This window comes from Netta rufina, assembly GCF_964035555.1.
Source record: "Netta rufina genome assembly, chromosome: 3".
Taxonomy (NCBI): domain Eukaryota; kingdom Metazoa; phylum Chordata; class Aves; order Anseriformes; family Anatidae; genus Netta; species Netta rufina.
In genome coordinates this window covers 53,748,902-53,770,827 of record NC_140125.1, presented here as the reverse complement: position 1 = coordinate 53,770,827, position 21,926 = coordinate 53,748,902, and the positions used below count along the sequence as shown (strand labels likewise).

At 39.0% G+C, this 21,926-nt stretch overlaps 1 protein-coding gene across 2 annotated transcripts in view; it reads right to left on the bottom strand.

Annotated features, from left to right (window-relative positions):
• The window catches only part of MTHFD1L (methylenetetrahydrofolate dehydrogenase (NADP+ dependent) 1 like), a 149,392-nt gene that overhangs the window by 114,160 nt on the left and 13,306 nt on the right, over positions 1-21,926 (bottom strand). For both annotated transcript variants that reach the window (XM_084284268.1, XM_084284269.1), the window contains exons 8-11: positions 17,721-17,832; positions 12,948-13,027; positions 12,133-12,230; positions 7,896-8,069 (exon numbers count right to left, since the gene is read on the bottom strand). In XM_084284268.1, coding sequence (XP_084140394.1) covers positions 7,896-8,069; positions 12,133-12,230; positions 12,948-13,027; positions 17,721-17,832 — 464 coding nt within the window. The remainder of the gene's footprint in view (positions 1-7,895; positions 8,070-12,132; positions 12,231-12,947; positions 13,028-17,720; positions 17,833-21,926) is intronic.

Sequence of the window (21,926 nt, the reverse complement as noted above, 5' to 3'; positions counted from 1 at the left end):
GAAAAAATATGGGCAACAAGAGGCAAGCCTAATTAAAATTCTATATTGTTTTAGAAAAATAATTTTCCTATTTAGAAATGTAATGTTTTAACTCAAGTTCCAGTAAAATAATGGGATTTAGTACATCTATAAGAGAATTCCTTAACTGAGACTATACAGAAATAGTACTTTGTCTATTGACAGCTTTGAACTACTCTTATATGACCATGTAGTATGTGGATTACTTAATTTGGGCACGTTTTCATTCATTTTCCCCCACATGTATAACATTGTTTGTCAATGATCAGAGCCTAAAGCACAGCCAGTAGCTCACTCTCTAGACAGTCATCCAGCTTTCCTAGAACTGCACTCCTTTAACTGAAAAAGGGAATTCACTTCCTCCTCTGTGATTCCTGTCAAGCACACACAGAAATACAGTCCAGACCACATGCCAATAGAAATCTCCACCCCTCTATGCTGTGCCATTCCCTCTGCCATGACCTTACTGCAGAAATTCCTGTTCAGTCCCAAAATGCACTGCCTTGCACTGCATTAATATTATTTTCCCCACTTCTTATGTGCTGGTCATCAAGGTTATTCTGCAAAATCTGCTTAACAGCTGAGGTTCTTCTCTATATCAATACACTTCCCAGCTTTGCACCATCATCAAAATTTCAGCAGCGCTGTCTTATCTGTTGCCCTAAGGTCATTACAAATATTAAATGACTAAGCCCTAAGATCACTAGCTAGAGCGACCCATATCATCATCTCTTCCTCCTGACATGCCCAGTTTTAGCATAGCCAAATTCCTCACCTATGTGCAGAAAAAAAATAAAACTATTTTACAGGTTTATATGGCTAACCTCATTTCTCTGACTGAAAACTGTCCTTTCTCATGTGTTGCTTATCTCATTGCCTTTACAGTGCAAAAATATAGCCATTTCTCTCTCAATGAGAGGTAGAAACTGCCTTTACAAGCTAACAATTAAAAAAGCTAAGGCTGCCATACTTCCTAGTAACTTGCTCCTATGCCCATATCATTAATCTATCAAAACCACCAGTCTGAAACAAAAACCTCTCCATGTTTATCTTCTCATATGATTATTTGATTCAAAATATTTTGCTACAACCAGTTCTTCACTTGTATTTTTATTATTTCAACTTGAATTCAGAAAAACAACATCAGATCTTGTTGGTTTAGCAAATGCTTTGTGCAGAAAACTGACGGTTATTGCATTTCATGACACCTGGACCCTACAAGTACTAGTTGCATTTGTTCTCAGATCTCCCTGCAAGCCTTTCCTGCAGCAGTTGTATTTCCTCACTCAGAATTTCACGAAGTATTTATGTAGATAGATACAAAAGCTGGGAGATTTAGAGCAGATGCTGAGAAGAACCTACTTTATCTACTCTAACTAGCAGGTTTGGTCCCTATCTTCTTTTTATCAGTACCATGCCTTCTCAGTTCTTTCTGATCTACTGCAGGAACACAACATGCTACTTCATTTCTTTCACTTTCCTGTTTGTAATTCCTACAAGAACAGATAGTCCGTAATCTCTACAGTGTTACCACAGCCAGCCCTCCCTGTTTTACTCTTGCTAAACTGCCAGCTTCCATTTTCCCCACTGCTATTTCTGGCATCTCTGTTTTCTTCCAGGATTCTCACTTGTCTGGAAATATGGTTCTTTCAGAGCATCCCAGCCAGATTCACTCGCATTCACTACCAGTCTTGCCTCCTTGGCTACTATTCTAACTCTAGTTGTCCAAAACCTCTTCAAGTCATTATTAGTATAGTTTCTTCTTGTTCTATTGTCTCATTCATTTTTGTCTATTCCCCTAATCTCTTTTACTCAATCCTCTTATTCCTGTGCATTAAAGCCCAGATTTAAATAATAAAAAGTAATCTTGAGGCATTGCAGCACTCAAAGATGTAACAAGATGACAACATTTTAAGCTACTAATTCTAAAAACAAACAAACAATCCCTATTTGCTACGAGACAGACTCCTATAACTGCTATAACCATTTTCTAAAACTTACTAGTAAAGGACTTCCACAAAACCCCAAAACTCAGTGCACGCAACCCCTACACTGCTAACAGAACAACTTGTATTTTCACAGTGTTTCCTGTCAGTGATTACTGGTGTGTTTAAAAATCAGATGCATGATAGTTCTTATGAAGTTCTTATTTGACATTATTCAGAGACACCACTGCTAGCTTAAGTGCCACTCAAAGCACGGCACAAGACTGATTGGGCATGCAGAGAGGCACGGGGACTTTATCACTCTCACAAAAAATGGTAAAATCAAAGATGTGGTCTACTATTCAGTATAGGAAAGGAAACCAGAAAAAGTCAAGTACTTTAACAGTAGCCAAAACACACATTGGTTGTTGTACCAGGAATAGTGTCTACCTGTCCCAGAAGACACACACAATCAACAGTAACATTACTAAAATGCTCTGCTGACCTGGCTGGCCTATTCTAATATGACTATGTAAAACAAACCAGAAAGCACTGGAAATTTTCTAGTGACAAAGACCCTTTTTTAGAGAACAAGAAGGGAAATACACCATTGCTCAGTGCAGATTGGAGAAACAGGTCTTGCATCTGCTGAATTTCTAGTACATTGATACTCTGCACCAGCCACATCCCTAACATGAATGTGACACTCTGAGAGAACCAACCATCACCAAAACGAGGGCAAAAATGAACTAAGCTAAGCTTATTTTCCCCAGAGTACTCCTGCAGGCATGCAACAGTTTACAGGTATGCATCACTGCAGACAGGACCTTGTCATTATAAAATCTGCTCGTCTTTAAAAGCCTATGTTTTCAGTGTGTTCCTCAGATGGGTTTGTTCATTTTAATAGGCTTTCTTCCCTTCCGAGAAACTCTGATCGGTAGTTTTCCAGCAACTACAATTTATTAGATAAATACCTAAAGGTTCAAAATATCTAAAGGCAGGTGTGATGAAGGAAGGCAACCAAGAACAAGACTTCCAGAAACAATCTATAGCACTTGGGTGACACGCTCACAAGAACACTTGCCCACTGCAGCAGGTAGGAATGGGCACAAACCCCTGAAAAGTCAAAAACAGGCACCTGACTTTTTAGATTCTTCCCATCTCACAGAATTAACAACCACGGGGACTCCTGGCAAATCACACTATTCAGTGAAGCCAGATTGGTCTTGACAATTCACCTACTTATCTCTTACATGAGACATCCTGTCAGGACTCCTTTGATTCTGAAAGGTTCAGCAGCAGCCTTGAGACTACGGGACAAACATGAAGAGCTGTACAGTTATTTAATATTTTCAATAGATACCTGAACCTCAGTTTTAAATACTGGTTAAAAAAATAGCCTGAAATTAAAACAGATTTTTATTTCAATTATTTCCTTAGAAAGTTTACTTTAAATATTTTCCCTTTTGTACCTGGCCTACACTTTGATCGAATTTTATAAATAAAATAATCCATTTAAGCTGTTTTGTGGACATTTAGATGTTTTTGCTGGCTATACTACTGAGCCTGCACACTTGGAACTTAGGTCACTACCTCACATGAGTATAGAATTACAACTGCCAACGGCTAACTTTAGCTCAGTTGTACATTTTTAGATAGATATGCAATGCTATGTTTTGACCTCGTGCAAATCTAGGAAAAAAACAACTTTAAAATAGAGTACATTTTAATGAATTTTGAGAGACTTTTATATACATCTGCATTCTTCATATTTAATACACTTTCAGTCTAAACACAGAAATCCCGCAATCATTTCCCTCCTTAAAACTTACTTTGCCACCTACCAAGTGGTCACCAGCTCTTTGGCAAAGCAAGTTTTCCATAACACTGGAAAGCCTTCTCCCCTTATGTATATCAAAACAAAGATAAGAACATGCAGACTTCTTGTTTGTTTGTTATACATCACATTAGCTTACAGTAGAGCTATTTCTGTGGGAAAGCTGCATGAGGTCTGACAAAGGGAAAATAAACAAACAGTGAGATGATACACTGCACCAGCTGCAATCTCCTCACAGTTACCACAGCCATTCTGACTCCAGCAAGAACTCTACTACTTATGTGACAATTCTGCTCTTGCAGTTCCCTATCCTCAACTTATCTGTACCAGCTGTTTCAAAGATTTTAACGAGTTCACCATCGCCATGATGCACATGGAAACCTATGAAGAAGTCTTGTTATTGAGGTGGTGGGCAAGAGAGCTTTCATAAATGAATTTCACATCTCTCACCCAAGATTACAACTGTCAGAGATTTATTTCTGAGCATAGAAGTGTTGCAATTCCTGTCACTTCATTGAGGTTGGATTACAGCATTGCAGTGCCATCCTTAAAGTGGGATTGGAGCTTCTGGATATGAGAGTACAGTGCCTGCTGTTAAGCAACAATGATTGAACAAAGCCAGCAACAACTGAAGAATCTACAACTACAAACTCTCAGTAGTTGATAAAGACAAAATAATCCCCCTCAGCACCTATGCAACTATTTGGCAAATACATGACAAACAGTCTCAGCCATGACTTTCCTTTGGACTGCCAAATGTTTCCGTATCAACACAATGGTATTTTTTTCCATTTAGTATTCTTTCTTTTTGTCCACCTTTCTTTTTGTTTTTTTGTTTGTTTGCTTGTTTTTGTTTTTTAAAGCACCTATGGGCCAAGAAATATAGTGAACAGAAATACCATCCAACCCATCTGAAGTTAATGAAATCCAAATCTGCAAATTCTGTTCCTACGACATTTACCATCATACAACTTGTATAAACATTAAGCTAGTATCTACTTCCACGTGGTCTTATCTTACCACTAAGTAGTTCGTTAAAAAACAATCACTAATGTTAGTGTGAAAAAGTCCTGATTTTAAATTTTTTAGCATTCAAAACCTAATATGCTTTTTGCTACAAGCAGCATACATTTCATATTGTGGTTACTAATATGCTGTGTACAAGCTTGAACACATGATCCTGGGCACTAAACTCGGCTCCTGTCTCATACAGGCTTTGCTCATTTTCATACTCTCAGCATGCAGAGAATGAGAGGTAGCTTCACTTAACATATCCTGAAACATAATTTGTTTTAGTGTACTGAGAGTCTGTACACAGGCAGTTGATGGAGAAGAACTAATTACTCCATGAGAACTCATGGGTCTGACCCCAAGGTGTCTCAACACAAGCCCTATAACAAATTAGACGCGCACACACACACACAAGAATAAAAGAGAATGAGAAAAATGCTCTCCATAGAGAGGAAAATAGAATTTACAAAGAAACGACGTCTTCATCTAGATGACTTTTTGGGTAACTTGATCTGTTAAGCAAACTGTAATTTTTCAGCATTCAAAGCGTGTATTGCATTTAATTGTACTTGTGTGCATTCAGAAAGTGCACATAAAGCTTTCAAATTAGTAGCAACATTTTAAAAAGCAAGCTTAGGATAAGCATTGCATTAAAGTAAATTAATTACTTGCAAAAAGTAAGTGTTAAGATAAGCATCTAAGGTTTAGATAGCACTAAGGATAGCATCTAGCTATCCTTAGAAATGAAAACGGTACATCTTAGTTGCTATCCAGACCAAAATGTTCTGGGCTCTAGCACATCAGGAATAAACTAGAAGACCATTTGCACCAAATATTCATAGCTCCTAAGCATCATGAAACACTTTAGCCCTATTGTGGAATTACAGGCACAAATGTCTCTGGCTGCACTGCGGTCAGAAGAGGGAGATTCTCCAGCTTGCTGAATACACACATCCACTTTTTGCTACCTTTGCTTATGAAAAGTTGACATCATACACAGTTAATATTTCCATCAGACCAAATACTGAGAACTAAAGAAAATGTTTAAGATACATGCTTATGAAGCCCTGAAAACTTACTCTGAACACCTAAACACTGCAGCTTTCTAAGAGTGTCTAAATATCTAAGGTTATTGTAAGCCAACATAATAATCCAGATGGCAGGGTAACTCATCCTTGCCTTAGTAGGGAGAGGATGAAGAAGGCAACTGAAGGTATTATTTTGTTCTCTGATTTCCATATTGAATGGTGTTCAGTCCTCATTGTACTAAATATTCCCTCACCAGATACAGCTCCCCAGCTTTGTGAAAACCATTGTCTGCTACAGTCAGTTCAGCAAACACGAACAACTGAGAATACATGAACACAAGTCATATATCTATTTGATATATACAATATTTCAAAGTAAAAAGTTGCACTCTCTCAGAAGAGAAAGTTCCCACTATTACAGCCACCTTGCCCAAGCACTCCTTATTAACCACCTCATGCAACAGATGTGGTTTCATACTCATTAAGTGATGCAATGACTTCAGAGAGACTGCAAATAGCAACATATTACATAATCAAGTTACATAGGCAACAAAAGCAGCTATTTGTTTATGAAATGCAGTTGAGTCTTTATACAAACCATATAAACTTATGAATACAATTTTCTACTTGTTCCCAGTTCTTTATCCAACTTGTGGAAATTCTGCCTTTTTTTTTTTTCATGAGTATACACTTTTCTGTCTGTGTGCCAACACGGCACAGACATACCTTCCTGACATACCCTACCTGAAAGACAAGACTAGGGGACAAAAAGGAGTGAAGATGCTTAAGAACTCGTGCATGGTCTGACAACTAAAATCCACCTAAATGGAGTCTTGCATCGTGCTATCTCCCATCTCCAGCTATTTTCAGATTTCTGTGAGTTTCAAATTTCTGTGAGACTGCTGCTAGAGAAGCTTGGCACAGCCTACAGCATCCTGCGTAGCTGATGCAGTTGACAACATGAGCCTGAAAGTACACGGTAGCAGATTCCTTCATCAAACACAGTCAAACGCTGAATCTGCTTTTCATTCTACAAGCAAAAACACAACAAAAGTAAACCTAAGTAAACCAGGCTCAATCAGCTATTATTTCCTTCTTTTAAACAATTGCTCTGAAGTCCTCCAGGAACATCACTATACATTGCAATTCTACAGCATAGCTTTGAAGATAGCTTCATAACTCACTGGCCTCAGACACGTAACATCAGGTCTCTCAATCTACAACGGCTCCACCTCAGATAAGGCCAGAAATCCAAGTAGTGCCCACAAGAAGACGCTAAAGCAAGCAATTTCCAGATACTATCTGACTGAGGAATTGGTAGATCAAGGCAGTTAAAAACAGCTTTCTCTTGGATCAGCCTAAAGCTATGTTTTAAACCTGACTGGTTGTAGTTGGAAGGAAGCACCCATATAGATTAATTCAGAACATAAAGAACACATTGCAAGTTAAATATTAATGCAAAAAAACATAGTTGTTCACAATTATAAGTCTCCACTTAGCAAACCAGGTGAATGAAAAATGTGCACAGAATGCAGAAAAAATAGCTCTTCAGAAAAGAAGCACATAAACCCCGTTGAGCATAGCATTTGTTGTAATCGTGGGAACAGAGAGCAGGATAAGCCTGCCTGGCGACATGTCTACATTTCAGAGAAAAAACATGGCTTATTTAACTATGTAATCTGTTCTTCAATAAAAAAAGTATTTATTGTTAATATCAGCAGATTAGCATGCAGCTTCTGTTACAGTTTGTTTATAAACAGCCACAACAGACTTAAATATTCTAGTAAAATATTTAAAATTCTGATAAAACAATAAGAAAAACACTATAAAACAGAAAGGATTTAAGCGTAGAACACCCTACCTTTATAGAACATACTTTACCTCCATAATAACAGTTTGAAAGAAAGGATGTGTTACTTTAAAAAATATATATTGAAAATTTCAGAACAGAGAAACATACAGCCCCAAACACTCAGGGTTCTTATTTGTGCAGTATATCAAAAAGATGTAAGTTGATTGTTTATATTAATATGAGTAGAAAGGGTGTGCATTAATCACATTACCATGCATTCTTACCCAGCAACTAGAACATATTTTCCATCTGGTTGATCCTTTAACCTTTCCAGCAGGGACAAACGTACTTTGGCTTTGGTTTGGCCATAGATTTCAATTTCATCTGTAAGCAATCCTATCTCCTTGGCAAGTACATCGACAGCTTTTGGACTCTGCGCTCGGGAAATCTCAATATCACTGGAAAAGAAAACAAATAGAAGCCAGGAGATTTCTCTCAGCTTAGGTGGTCGACAACAGAACACAAAACAACAGCAAATACTCCAACAATGGGGCTTATTGTAATCAGTTTTTCAATCCTCTCTTGTATTTGATTAATCAAACCTAAATATTAGCTAATAATGAAAAATCACATGCACTGTTTGTTGGTTGTTATAATTTCACAGAGCTCTCGTTTAATCGGATTCCAAATACTACATAATGCTTTCATATCAAGCTAGAGACATGTCTGCTGGATGCTCCAGCACATCTCACTGGAATAGATGTTTCTGTTTTTGTTTTTCTTCTCCTCCCTCCCCATACTCTTCAGCACATACACTTTACTAAAAAGCGTATACTTTCCTTGGCCAAGAGTCACATAAACACATTAGCTAAACTTGATACTTGTGCATGTAGTGCCTTTCATCAGAGGGTACCACCAAACGAGCTAAGCCTTGCTACTCCCCTGAGGGAGCCAAGGGAAACCAGGCGCTAGAAGATCAATTCACACACTTCTAAAGCACAGCTAAATTGCAAATGGCCACATAGCAGGAGTTTAATGCACAAGGCTCTAGCCAGAAGTCCACTGAGCTTATAACAACTTCCTGCAAGGACTGCAAGTGGCAGCCTACGCAAGAGAAAAGCACGGAGCAAGAACTGCCTGAGAGGAGGTGGCTGTAGGCTGGAAGACATGATGCATCCACAGTTTCTGACCTAGACCACCTGAACTCTTTAGATTTAATACCCCTGTATGGATTTTTCTTCTGTGAGCTTGACCCAGTTGTCCCTGAAGCCCCCATAAGCTTTGAGCAGCTGCGAGGTCCTGCTGCAGTAGTGTCTAGGGTCAGGCAAGCAAGATGTTTGGAGTCCCTCAGCTTTGGATTGCTCACACCACCACAAAAACTGGCTAAAAAAACTGCCAAGAGATTAATTACTTTCAGCCTATCCAGACTAAATTCCTTCCTGCAGTTTTGGCTGATTACAGTATTTTTAAGATCTAATCTGGCAATGGCATCAAAGCTAATGCCCTGAACCTTCAAACAGTCTGCAAGACCTCAAATATCCACAGATTAACACAGAACTACTGCCAAATCTCAGCTCCAAGCATGGACTTCAGCTGTTCTGCATCCACCAGCAAATGATCAGTTTGTGCAAGCTTAATTGCATGCATTTCTTTGACGATATCAATATCCTAACCTGGAACTATTCAATTACATCTCAAATATCCCACTTTTACACCCTGCAGCTAGGTGAACCCCAGAAATCACCCATTTAAATACTGACACAATCCAGTGTGAGGGGGCAAGAAGCTACTCAACCACAGGGCTCAATGGCTGGGCTGCAGACTGTTTTGTTGCATGTACTCATATGGAGTCTGATTACTTCCAAAGACGTACTGACTGCATCCCCCTTGCATAGAAGGATACACCTTTGGCTTTCTTACACATTTTTTTCAAACACAATTAGCTGTAAAAATGTATCAAGAACACCAGATGCAGTGGCTTACAAACATCAAATGACTTAGAACATTTAAAGTTTTCTTCAAAACTCTGTCTATAAAAACAACTTCAGCCCCAGGAAAACACTGGTAAGGTGATGGCAGTGTGGTACCTTGAAGGAGTAAGGGAAAGAAAACATGTAGGGTCACCTATTCTCTCATTAAAGCAATTGACACATTCAGCAAAGGGAGAAGAATGTAGATGCACGTGACAGAAAGTTAATGTGATTTTTCCCCCCTCTCATTTTCTTCCTACTAAATAAATCATCCTCTACCGTAAGACTGAAGCTGCTATTTGAAATCTCAGGACAGTCTATCAATATTCTTTGCAGCAACCTCAGCCCTTCCCATTTCCTTCATCTCTCCCACCACAAACACCTCCCTGAGTTCTGGAAGAAACAATTAGTTTTTTTCCACCCTGCAGGCAACACGACAACCAAAAAAAGGAAGGAGCAAAACTGACATAACTGAACATTTGTAATTCATTAAAAGGTACATAATTTCCAGATAAATAGAATTACACATATTTTTAGGAGTCAAATAAAATTGGCAATGGATGCTGACAGTTCACCCTTTGTAAAACCACTGCTGTTGTCATTTCCTCATCAGAGGTTCCCTTAAGAACCTTCAAAGCAAGTAGATTTTTAATAACTTAGAAAACCCTTAAGGATAGATTACACACTGACACATGCAATAAGGTGATAAAACAAATAATTCCAGAAGTGACATTTATACCTTAACGTCTGTGGCTAAACAACACATACAAAACATTTCAGTCTATTACGTTTTTCCAGATAAAACCTATTTTCTGAAACACAGGAAATTAAAGACTTGGTTATAACTAACCTTTAGAAGTCTACATTTGCAGCTAGTTCTTTTAGTTTGACAAAATATTCTATATATTGGAAATCCCAGAATTATTCAGTAAGTTATATTATTCAATATTAAACTGCAAATGTGCAACACTGGTTCTTCTGCACAAATGAAATTTGTTAAGCAAAAAATGTGCTATTGTCAGCAGTAAGCCATAATTCATGAAATGCAAGAAGATTTAAAAGACACAGGGAAGGCTCTACATCTACTCAGCCTGTCATGGAATTTTCTTACTGAATATTTGTAAGAAAATCCCCCATTCATTTCCAGAACCTTTGGAAATATTTCAATTAACACCCAGATCTTACAGAAATCAAAAAGCAGATGTTCCTAGTTTTAGTGCTTAAGCAGTTTTGCCTCATTTTCAATGAAAACTCCATCTGCTTCCAGCTGTGCACTATTCTAAGATTCTATTTTATTGCAGGATACCTTCCACCTAATGACTTATTTTACACTTTAAAAGAAAAAAAAATAATAAAATAAAGTTAGAGTAATCAAGTAAATAGAAGTCCTATTACCAGTTATACTGCCTAGCATTATACATCAAATACATAAAAACATATGTACTAAATACACAATCCCATAGAGAGGGTGGGGAATGCTTTTGGAGGGTTTCTTCCACCATCATGTTCATGACAACACATGCTTTGATCTATTGTTTAACTATTTAAGGACAGATTTTTCAAGTTTTTACTCTAGGAGTGAGTGTTATGTGTTGGCCCAGGGAAAGCTCAAGAATTTCTTCCCCCTTGTGCCCCTGAAAACTCATTCTTTCGGCATCTCTGAAATTTCAAGTTGCCTCCATTCCCATTTAACTCTTGTAAGAGACAGTGAGAAGTGAATTAAAGTGCTTAAAAACCAAAAACATTTCACTGCAGCTTTCTGAAAGCACAGCAATGGGATTCAGAAGCAGGCACACCACACAAATACACACACATAAATTTCACAGCTTTCCTCCATGGCAGAACCTCCCTTCAAGCCTTTGGTTCCTCTCTGTGCCACCCACCACAACCAACGGGTGAGAAAATCACTTCAGCACAGCAAAGAGCTCAGGCTGCCCAAAACTCTGGAGATATCAGCAACTCCGCTAAGACAGACCAAAAACCCTGACAGGGGCCTTGGGAGGTAGGGGGAAATGAGAGAAACCGATGGAAAAAGAATTATGTGAATAAACATGTTTCCTGCTCTTCATGCCTATACATAAATTTAAAAGTCTAACACAGAAGAAAATACTTCTGCTGAGGGAAGAAGAAACAGCATCTAATGCTATTAAAATCACTGGGCCTTAACAAGATCCATAAACACTCTCCTCCATTAGGGGCTTCCTATACTAGGAACTTATACTTTGTATTGCTGTTGATATTCCACACAGCTTCACCTCCCTTCCTGCAGTAAAACCTTCCAGTTTTAGGTCTTCAAAAATAAAGTTTGGCACCAATGCACACCATAAAAATAAAAACTGAAGCAAAGGGGCATGGTCACAAGAAGGCATACACAAAAGGCACAATCTGTAGACCATGTAAGCAGATTAAAAAATAGGCTTGGGATAATTTTTGGTTCGTTGCCATGTCACTTGGCTACTTTTTTTTTCTTAAAAAAAGAGGGGGGGAGGGAAGGACAGCTTTCTTAAAAACAAAACAAGCCAACAAAAGCAAAAGATCAAACGTTTATTACCTGGGCACTGGTGAGAGAGGTTGAAGCTTCAAGCAGTGGAGGTCCCACTTCCTGAACTGCTGGGACATGATCCATCGCTCTGTGTTTTTTACCATGTTCTGTTTTTAAACAAGAAAACAGCATACACCAGCTGCATCATAAATGCTGAACACTAATTTGAAGCAATCTCAAGAGTGTGTTGAAATAACTTTTATGACAAAGGCCAACAAAAACCAAACTAAAAAAATTGTTCCATCTCTTGATTTCAGGATGTAAGAAAAAACAACTCCTGCACTATGAGCATGCTGTTGTTTATACAGATTTCAAAGAGACAAAACCATTAACACTAGAATGGCTGAAAAAGATCTCTAATTGGGTGCCTGGAGATTTTATTCTGGTAAGCTTGAGAATTACTGTTATTCTCTCACACCCTAAAAAGAATGGAAGATATTAATTGCTCACTGACAACCTCATGCTGCTTCCACATGAAACAAGTTCTTGGATCCTCCATCCATTAAACCACAAAAATGTGTGCAAGCACAAGTAAACGTCATTGCCTTGTAAGAAAAAAAAAAAACATTAGTCTATTGATAAAAGTGCTTCTGGCAAGCTTTACAACAGTTATCAAGAATTGTGAAAAGTTTGATTTTTGATTTATCTTTAAACACAACTGGCATGGCTTACTTTAACTGATTACGAGTTGCTATTAAAATGGAAAGCAGGTAGGATTTTCAGTTGAGCAGAACAGAAATTAGAAAATTTAAATTCTGGAAGCAGTTTCTACAACTCACAGGAAAAGTACACAAAAAATGTACAACGTTTGAAGTTACACTAACCTGCATTCGCATGGCTACTGCGAGAGAACAAACTGCGTTTTCAGCATCATGGTTGTTTTGCTGACCACAGTTGTGTTTTCCTGTAGAGAATATTGCACAAACAAATCATGAGGCTTCTGTGAGTGGGAGCAAGTGCATTTGAAAGCTACCCCCAAACAAAGTAATTCTGAATGCTGACTTGAAAGGTAACAATGTCGCTGCCAAAATAGGAGGCTTCTTTAACACTTGAACTGAAATAATTCAGTAGGATTGATATAGTGTGAAAATTAGAGAGCAACTGGATGCTCTGAAGTATATTATGCAAACATTAACATGCATATGACAAAGCTTAAGTATACTTGAAAAAGAAATAAGGAACAAAAGAGATCAATTCCAGTATTGCTTCTGGACCAGAGAAGGGAAAAAAAAAAAAAAAAAAGAGAGAAAAGAAAAAGAAAATCCTGACAGGTACAAGGATTTGAAAAACTAAGCATATTTTTAACAAAACACCTAACTGAGCATGGTAAAGATAGTCTTCTTTTTCATACTCCCATGACAGTGAGCGAGAACAATGAAATGATCACAAAAACACTACACATTTTTATACAATGGGATATAATATGGGATATATAAATGGGATTTGCAACTTGGAATCAGAACATGAAAAAAAATTTGAACGGCAAGTTATCTTCATGAGTGTGCCATTAAAAGCAGATATTCTGAAGAGTCTGTACAATCTAGATTGACTCCAACTTTCGAGACAGTTAGGATTATTATATGATACGTTGCCACTAGAAACAATCATACATCAGCTACCCTAAATAAATATATTATTTTAACATTTCCTCGTAATCCTCCTTTTGGCTTGTTCTTCTTTTGTTGCTTATGGTCTTTTATCTAGATGCAGTTTCTCCAGAACGAAACTCACATCCTAATCTCTGTGGGCATTGCAAGGCCCTCGTCTCATGGCGAAGGGCGTAGACATAAACATAATAAAAAAATAACTGCACACTGACAGTGTTAGTGTTAGAGGGGAGCTGGAGTGCAAACCCTGACCTAGCCAAGCTCTCTCTCTGCTCGCTCTGGCTGTTGCCGTCATGCAACACCCTTGTCAACTTGCAGAGCCACCCCTGCCAGATGTAGGCCCCATGGTGGCAGCGGGGCTCCGGATCCTAAGGCTGGGCCCAGTGCCACAGGCAGGAGCACATGGAGGAGGCAGCACAGCACCAGCACCAGCTCCAGAGCTCATGCCCATCACCAGCAGAGCCAGAGGCACAATATATAAAACACTATATATATATATATGTGTGTGTGTGTATATATATATACACACACACACACACATATATATATATATACACACACACACACATATATGTATATATATGTATATATATATATATACACACACACACACACACACACACACACACACATCTCTTCTGAAAACAATCAGTTTTCAACTTGAGCACAGGAGTATTACTGGAAGAGCCCATCACAGTCATAAGCTGAGCATTGCTGCTTTGAGATCAGGCTGGGACAGCTGCCAGAGAGACAAATGAAGTAGGGAGAATGAAGTTTAAAATCCCCTTTCAGACAGCTGTGCTTTGCACAAACATTTCAACTTTTTATATTATTTGGCTTAATGTGATTTCTTTATCAGGGCAGAGCTATCATGCTTGTAAATATATATTGGAATTAGATGTTCCCTTTCAATAAAGTGCTTGTCTCAGCCTGCCTACACTACACGCTCACCACACAGACAACTAACCAGGCTTTTACAGGGGTGAAGGCGAAGCCAGAGATAAAAGTCATGCCCCCATGAGGAACAGGATAATCACAAGATTGCAATGGTGCACTACGGATGCGTTTTTCCAGATGGGAACTGGAACAGTGCTCTCTGTTTTGGATTCTGGTCAGATCAGATGGACTGCAGACACTGCTCCCTCCTCTGCCTCACCCTGATAAAGGCCCACCTACTTGTAGCACATGGCCATGCAGATGATTGGATGGATTTAGAATGGAGAAGATGTGGTGAAACAGTCACATTTCCCACTTAGTTACTTAAACCACATTGGCTTGAGCTTTCAAATGAACCCAGAGGAGCTGGGCATCAAATCCCAAACAATTTTGGCATAGTTTTGTTCAGAAATTCATTCTTCACTTCTATACAGTTACATATGAAGGATTTTGCTGCAAGAGGCTACCAGCACCCACTTTGTTCCAAAATCATTAGTGCAGCAGAATAAGATGTTGCACTGCTAGCAATTTTGGAATTGCGATCATTAAAAAAACCTTTGATCAGATTTAAAAAGAAAAAAAAACATGGAGAAAGAATTCCATCACCTGGAGCAAGCACTTTTAGCTCTACTTTCCTGGCATACATCACTACAGCTGCCCAATATAATTACATCCTTGCAAATTTGGAGCACTTTTAAAGCATTCAAGTGTGTTAGGCTACATATATATCTCATGTAGCAAACTAGCACCATGTAGCAACAATAAAAGTCACTTCACAGCCATCATTGCTTTTGGGCCTCATTTAGCTCCTGTGACCCCACAGATGTTAAGTTGGGCATTTCTAAAGCAAGAGAAAACATGGAAAAATTTCTGAGCACCTCAGCCAAATAGATTCTGCCATGCACTGAAAGTGAACAGTCAGTTATAAGACTTAGTGGTTTCTCCAAGATCGTAACTGTTCCAAAATATGCTTTTAATACGTATCTTGCAATTCAACTAAGTGCATTCTTCCTGTCAGACAGACACCTGTGTTTCATGTACGTCTCTAGCAAGTCTTCAGGCCAACGTTTCTATAAGCTGCTAAAATGTGTTTCTGCTATTCTTTCGGAGTTTCTCCAAGTTTCTGACAATCTCAAAAGCATAAGCATAAGGACAAACAGACATTTGGTAGGTAAGTTTCTTTTTAAACTATCTTGTTAAAATCTCAAGCTGCCTTTCAAAGAAAGGCTATACATAGAGCAGCCCACTGCCACAACCTGAAAAATTCAAAGAAATCTATAGGCACATACCAAATCTTATGATTCCTGCCTTAAGAATGGATTTTACTGTGGTACATGAACATCTTTCAAGTGTTTTAGTAGTTTTCAAATTTTTCATTTTTAGGAATAGAAAACAATAATATTACTAGTGGCTCTATAGAGCAACTAAGGCTTGAAGATTTTTAAGTCTCAACACATGTCAAGCAGATAAATTGTGTAAATGAGCCCGTGAAGGGAAGACCCAGATTCCCCTGCAATGGAAAGTGGGAACTGGGTATCAGGAAGTGAGACTCCACCAGCAGCACACAGAGCTGGGCGAGTTCAGTCACCAGTGCTGCCCACTCAGGCTACAAGAGCTTACCCCAGCCTGCCTTCATAGACCTACACCTCCGCCCCAAGTTTGGACACCTCAGTAGCTCCTGAAGAAGGCGATTAAAATGAGGATGGGCCATTCCTTTTCATTCATGTATTCATAGGTGCTACTGTTGTACCTCCATTCCCTCTTCCCTTCCCCTTTCCTTTTCTCCCCCATTCATGCGTCATGCAAGGAGTGTGTCACACCAGTAGGTTGGGTACCTGCTGAAGAGACCTATGCTCCAAGCAGGTAAGTAACAGACCTGCTCTGTAGATGCTTAATAATTATATCCCATTGACCCTATGCAAAACAAAGGGCCACTAAAGACTCAGAGTCTCCTAATCACTACACTAGCGTATCATGATTCCCCTCAATCCCTCTTTGGTTTAAGAAAACATAAATTATTTTTGGACAAGTTGTGCAGCATTAGCTAAGGATGAGGCTTAGTACTCTCCCCTCAGATTCCCAGTAGGATCAGAGCACTGTTCTGGGAGGTGGAATAGGAAGAAGTCCAAACACTTTCAGACAGGTGAGTGCATTTAACCCAGATCTCCCACATCCACAGTGTGTGTTGAATTCAAAAGGTTATCAAAAGAGACAACAAAAAGAACCTCTTGCTAGAGGCCATGCCTTGCATGGGAACAACTGCTTTTTTTTTTTTTTTTTTTTTTTTTTTTAAACAAGCCTGATCTTACATTAACTACCCTTAGGAAACATACTCAGCTTAAGGTCAAATTGACACATGCATTACTAAAAAAATGAAGATATCTAAGGATTCTCACAGTAGTTGAAGGAATTTTATAAGAAATGCAATTCTAGCAGTGGAATACAGTAACTTCTGGGAAGCTTTCATAATTTCAGCATTTCTCAACTAAGAAATTAATGAACCTATACCCCCTTTCCAAACACTAAGCTAACTTACCTTAAAAGGGGTGGGTGGAGAGGAATCCAAATTCATTCTGTAGGAGTAATGGCTGCAGAGGATATCTTGCCTGTTCTGAGCTACACTATTTCTTCACTTTTCCCTACACCATTCTCTGTACACAGTTTACAAATAATATTCTTAGCCTCTTGCCTTTTTCCCATGCTCCAGATGAGGCCACAGAAGTCACAAGATAACACGCTGTACAAACCAGGACTGAAATAACAGCTCATCTGATGACTCCTCTGAATGAATCCACAGGATCATTGCTTATTTAACAATTCTGATATGAAGAATTTATTCTAGTATTTCCTCTCTCACCTGACACATTTCCTCCCCCCATTTATTTACCAGAGATGCATTCACTCATCCCATGTACAAAAACACCCACTGTTAAAGGCTCCCTCCCAGAGACATAGCTTTTAACCACATTGTGTGATCATTGACATGCCACACGCTTACTTCAACGATTCATCATACATCACTTTCAAGAACAATTCACTTTTAATGCCTCTTACCTGACAGTAAGTCCCGAGAACAGTTGATGATAGTGGTTCCAGGCTTTATCCAGCTCACAGGAACATCATCAGGTTTTGTACTGCCAACTACTACCACATCCGCATGATGGAGCTATGAACAGCCCAAAACCCACCCCAGAAATAAAACAAGCATTTAATGTTAGAAGTACATTCTTGAATATGCAACTTATATTCAGACCTTTTCAGCAGCAGTCTTTTGAGACTTGCAGATAAAAGGAAAAAAATAATGATGGCTGGATTCTTACCACACAACACATTTATGAACAATAGCATTTTAAAAAGAGAAAAAAAAAAAAAAAAACACAAAACAAAGTAAACTGAAAATGGGCAAGTGAGGATCAGAGTTAGCACCAATAGTATTTAATTGGGATTATAAATTTCCAACAAAAAAGTCCCATCATTGTCCACAGTACTGTCCAACAAAGTAACTTGGAAAGTCTTGGGAAAAAAAGGATTGAAACACAGTAAATAGGTAATTATAAAGAGCACATTTGGTTTATCTGAAAGTAGAAAACCAGGTCAGCTCATGGGAATGTGAGATGACCTGATCTGAAAACATCAATGACTTTGAAGAACACCAATTAAAGCATTTTTTCCCTTCTCAGTTCATGCTTGCTAATCAGTACCTCTGATTTAGTTCGACCTTACAGATGTTAGACCAAAAATGCTTACTAAAAAATTCTTATAATCAAAGAGATAAGTGTCTTCCTTTCCTCCCTGTTCTGAAACAAAGCCCTGTAACAATTATTGGAATCAACATGAGATAAGGGACAGCACCAGAGACAGATGTATAAAGAACCACTCCAACAGGAAATATGGGCACAGCACTGCCTCATGCTGGACCATAAAAAATGATTCAGAGAGACAGTGATTTTGGATTTTTTTTATTTTTTATTTTTTTTTTGAAAATTTTAATAAATGTCAAGTGTCACACTCTCGGCAAGCCTCTCCATGAGTTGATTTGTGACTGACAAACATTCCAGCTTCTTTTTTGGCCAAAAGTGCTCTGACGCAACCCTGCCCAGCACTCCTGCCAAGAAAGAACAGCTACAAATTCTATCAGGATAGCAGTTTTTTGGCACAGCTGAACATCCAGGAGGGGAGAAGAGCGTAACTGTGGCAGAAAAGGCAGAAAGCTAGAAGAGCTCCAGCTTCTCCCGAGAGGACACACGGATGGCCTAACCCTCCTCAGAGATCCACATGTGGAAACACCGCCAAAAGTGTGGGAGAAGGTTTACTTGCTTCACAGATGACTAATGCTACAAGCTGATTCGAGCTTCAACCAGGAGTCCTGTGACACCCCTATGATTGCCTGCAAATATACAGTCTCAACAGTCATTCAGTCTTATACAAATTACCTGCGTTCCTGCAAATATCATCTTACATGCCACTCCTAGGAGGTCACACAAGTAATAGTGCTTGACTAGCATCAACTCAACTTACACTGTGGAATTTGCAAGCAAATTTGAATAAAAAGACACTGCAGTGACTTACGTACCAAGCGTATTATGCTCTTGTGTACTAAGAGTACAAGAAGCAAATCTCCCCTGCAAAAGAGACAGCCTCTGCCATAACAGCCAGTGTCATCAACACCGAGAAAAAGTGATTACAGTGATTATTCCCAGTTACTGAAATCCAGTCTTTTGAAAAACAAAAAGAAAATAATATTATAGAAGTTAAAATTTATACACTGAAGATCAGGAATGTCATCCCATGCAAAGCCTCTGAGACAAGGACTATGAGCTTTATACAACGCTTTGCATCATGAAGCTCTGAACCAGTCGAGAGCTGTATGCAATAAGTGATAATTTTGACAAATGTTCAGCCAACATACTTATGACAGAATTGATTCAATTTAACTATAATGTCAAAAGACAATTGACCAAATATTCATTTCTATGATTACCAATCATCATGCTCAAAAATGTTAACAGCTGAACACAATCATTTTTTTAGCCAATGTTAGCACTGGTTCAGATGGCTAATGTCAGACATATCCATAAATGTGTCAAAAAAAGACAAACCTTTGATCTCATTGCCCTGCCCCACCTCCTCCATGAAAAGAAAAATTATCATATGGTACAGAATAGTTGTCTTACAGGCTGAAGATGGACTGAGCACAAAGCCTTTCCCCCGTTATTTCCTTTTCCTCATTTCCAAAAGAAAGTAAATGTAAAGAAGAAAAAAAAAAAGCAGAGATGCATTTTTAACTCTCTTGCTATAAGTACTTTTATGTGCAAATATTTATTATATGGATAGTCAATGAAGTATATGAAACAAACACTTTATGGAACTTTTTCCTCCCTTGGTGATTAAAAAAAAATTATATCCAGAAACTTGTTTAACTGGGATATTGAGTCCACTGGAAGCAAAACAGTTGCTTACAGAATTTTGAGTGTCTTTGGAACAGATTCATGTGATCTCCCCATCAGGGCATTTTGGTTTCCCTTGCAAGAAGTCGTGCCCCTGCCCCTGCCTCACCTTTTTATTTTTTCTTTTGCCATAACCTACTCTTTTGACTGCTCGTAAATCACAAAGGCAAGCAGCAAGCCCTGGGAGTCATGTGCAGACCCTATCTCCTAAATCAGGAATAAATCACAGACATTAGAGATGGAAAAGACCTATGAAATCATCACATTCAACCTCCCTCACAAATGTACTGCACAGTCCCCAGACAGAGGATGCATCTGATAGGAACCAGATGCTATAGGCAAGCGTCGCCAGAAGGCTGAGGAGCTATTGACAGGCACTAGCGTGTGGCCAGGGGGTGACCCATCAGGCGGAGCTCGCTGATGGAAGCGCTGCGTCCCACCACACAGCCATGCAGAAGGAGCGACAGCCTTGCCTGAAACCATCCGCAGCGTGCTAGGCAATGGGTTGAAGACGAAGTAAGCCAATACTCAAGTAGCGTCCTGCCTTCTCACCGGTAAATATTTTTTCAGTTGGGAAGAGCTGTGCCAATAAATAATCTGAAACCTTACCTCATAACAAAATACAGTTCTCTCCACCAGGACTTAAGTAGAAGCAGATTAAGAAGAACCACCCATTCCCAAGACAGAACATCAAATGTTAAAACAACAATGCAGACACTCAAGCCAAGTAGTTAATGATAATGGTAGAGAAATTGTATATTCCAGATAATTGAAAACCTATTTTGACATCAAGCCTGCATAAACATTTTGTTTCCCTCTATTTAAGCTGAGTGGTACAAGAGCCACTTTTAAACACATGACCAAGGAAAAAAAATCCATTAACATTTGAAAAGTAAAAGCCCTCAGTTTCTTGGGTCTGAAGTTAGGGCAGCTAAAATTTAATAGAGGGGATGAAGAATAGGAAACTGATTCAAAGTTTTTTTTTTTCCCTTCCCACATCTGCTAATGAAAAAACTCATTTTACACGTCAGTGTACAAATTGATTTCCAGATCAATCACTGCTAATTACCTTCCGAAATCTTAAAGTTTATTGAATAAATGATTAGTTCCAGGTATTTTTTCACCAAGACACGCTCTCCTTGTGTGGTTTCCTCCAGCTCCATCTCTACCTTGGGAAATTTAAGCTATGGACTGTAAACCACTTGCCGCAGCCCACCAGGGCAACTGCTGCTACCACCTTCTTGCCCAGACACCTGCAGCCCTTTCCCTACCATTCCCACACACTCAGTGCTGCCACAAAATATGTAGGGTGCTCCTAAAACTCACCACCTTTCCTGGGCAGCCGGTCACAGCGTACTTGCAGACACAGGAGAGGGAGCCAGGCTGTGCCCCAACTCACAGCCAGGGCTATGCAATTCCCAGGTGCAGAGGTTAGCCCCTACAAAAGCTACATCAAACAATATCAATTCTGTGATGATTAAAAACCCCAAAGGAAATTTTGCTTTTATTTTTACATACTTTAAAGCTATGCCAACTAAAAAAAACAGACTTTTTTTTTTTTTACATATGTAATTGTAATGGTTCTATAAGGTGATCCACTGCGCTTTACTCACTATTCTCTCAGCCTTGCTCGTAATGCCAATATGCAGCCTCTTCCTGAGAGAGCAGGATAACTGGACTTGAAAAGAAAATAGGTGGGGCTCACACAGGAATAAAAGGCTGCCAACTCACACATTTCTCAGCTGTCACAGCCAACCTCCACAGATACCCTACAGCTACAGCAGGAGGTATTGGCTGGGAATGTAGTGCCACC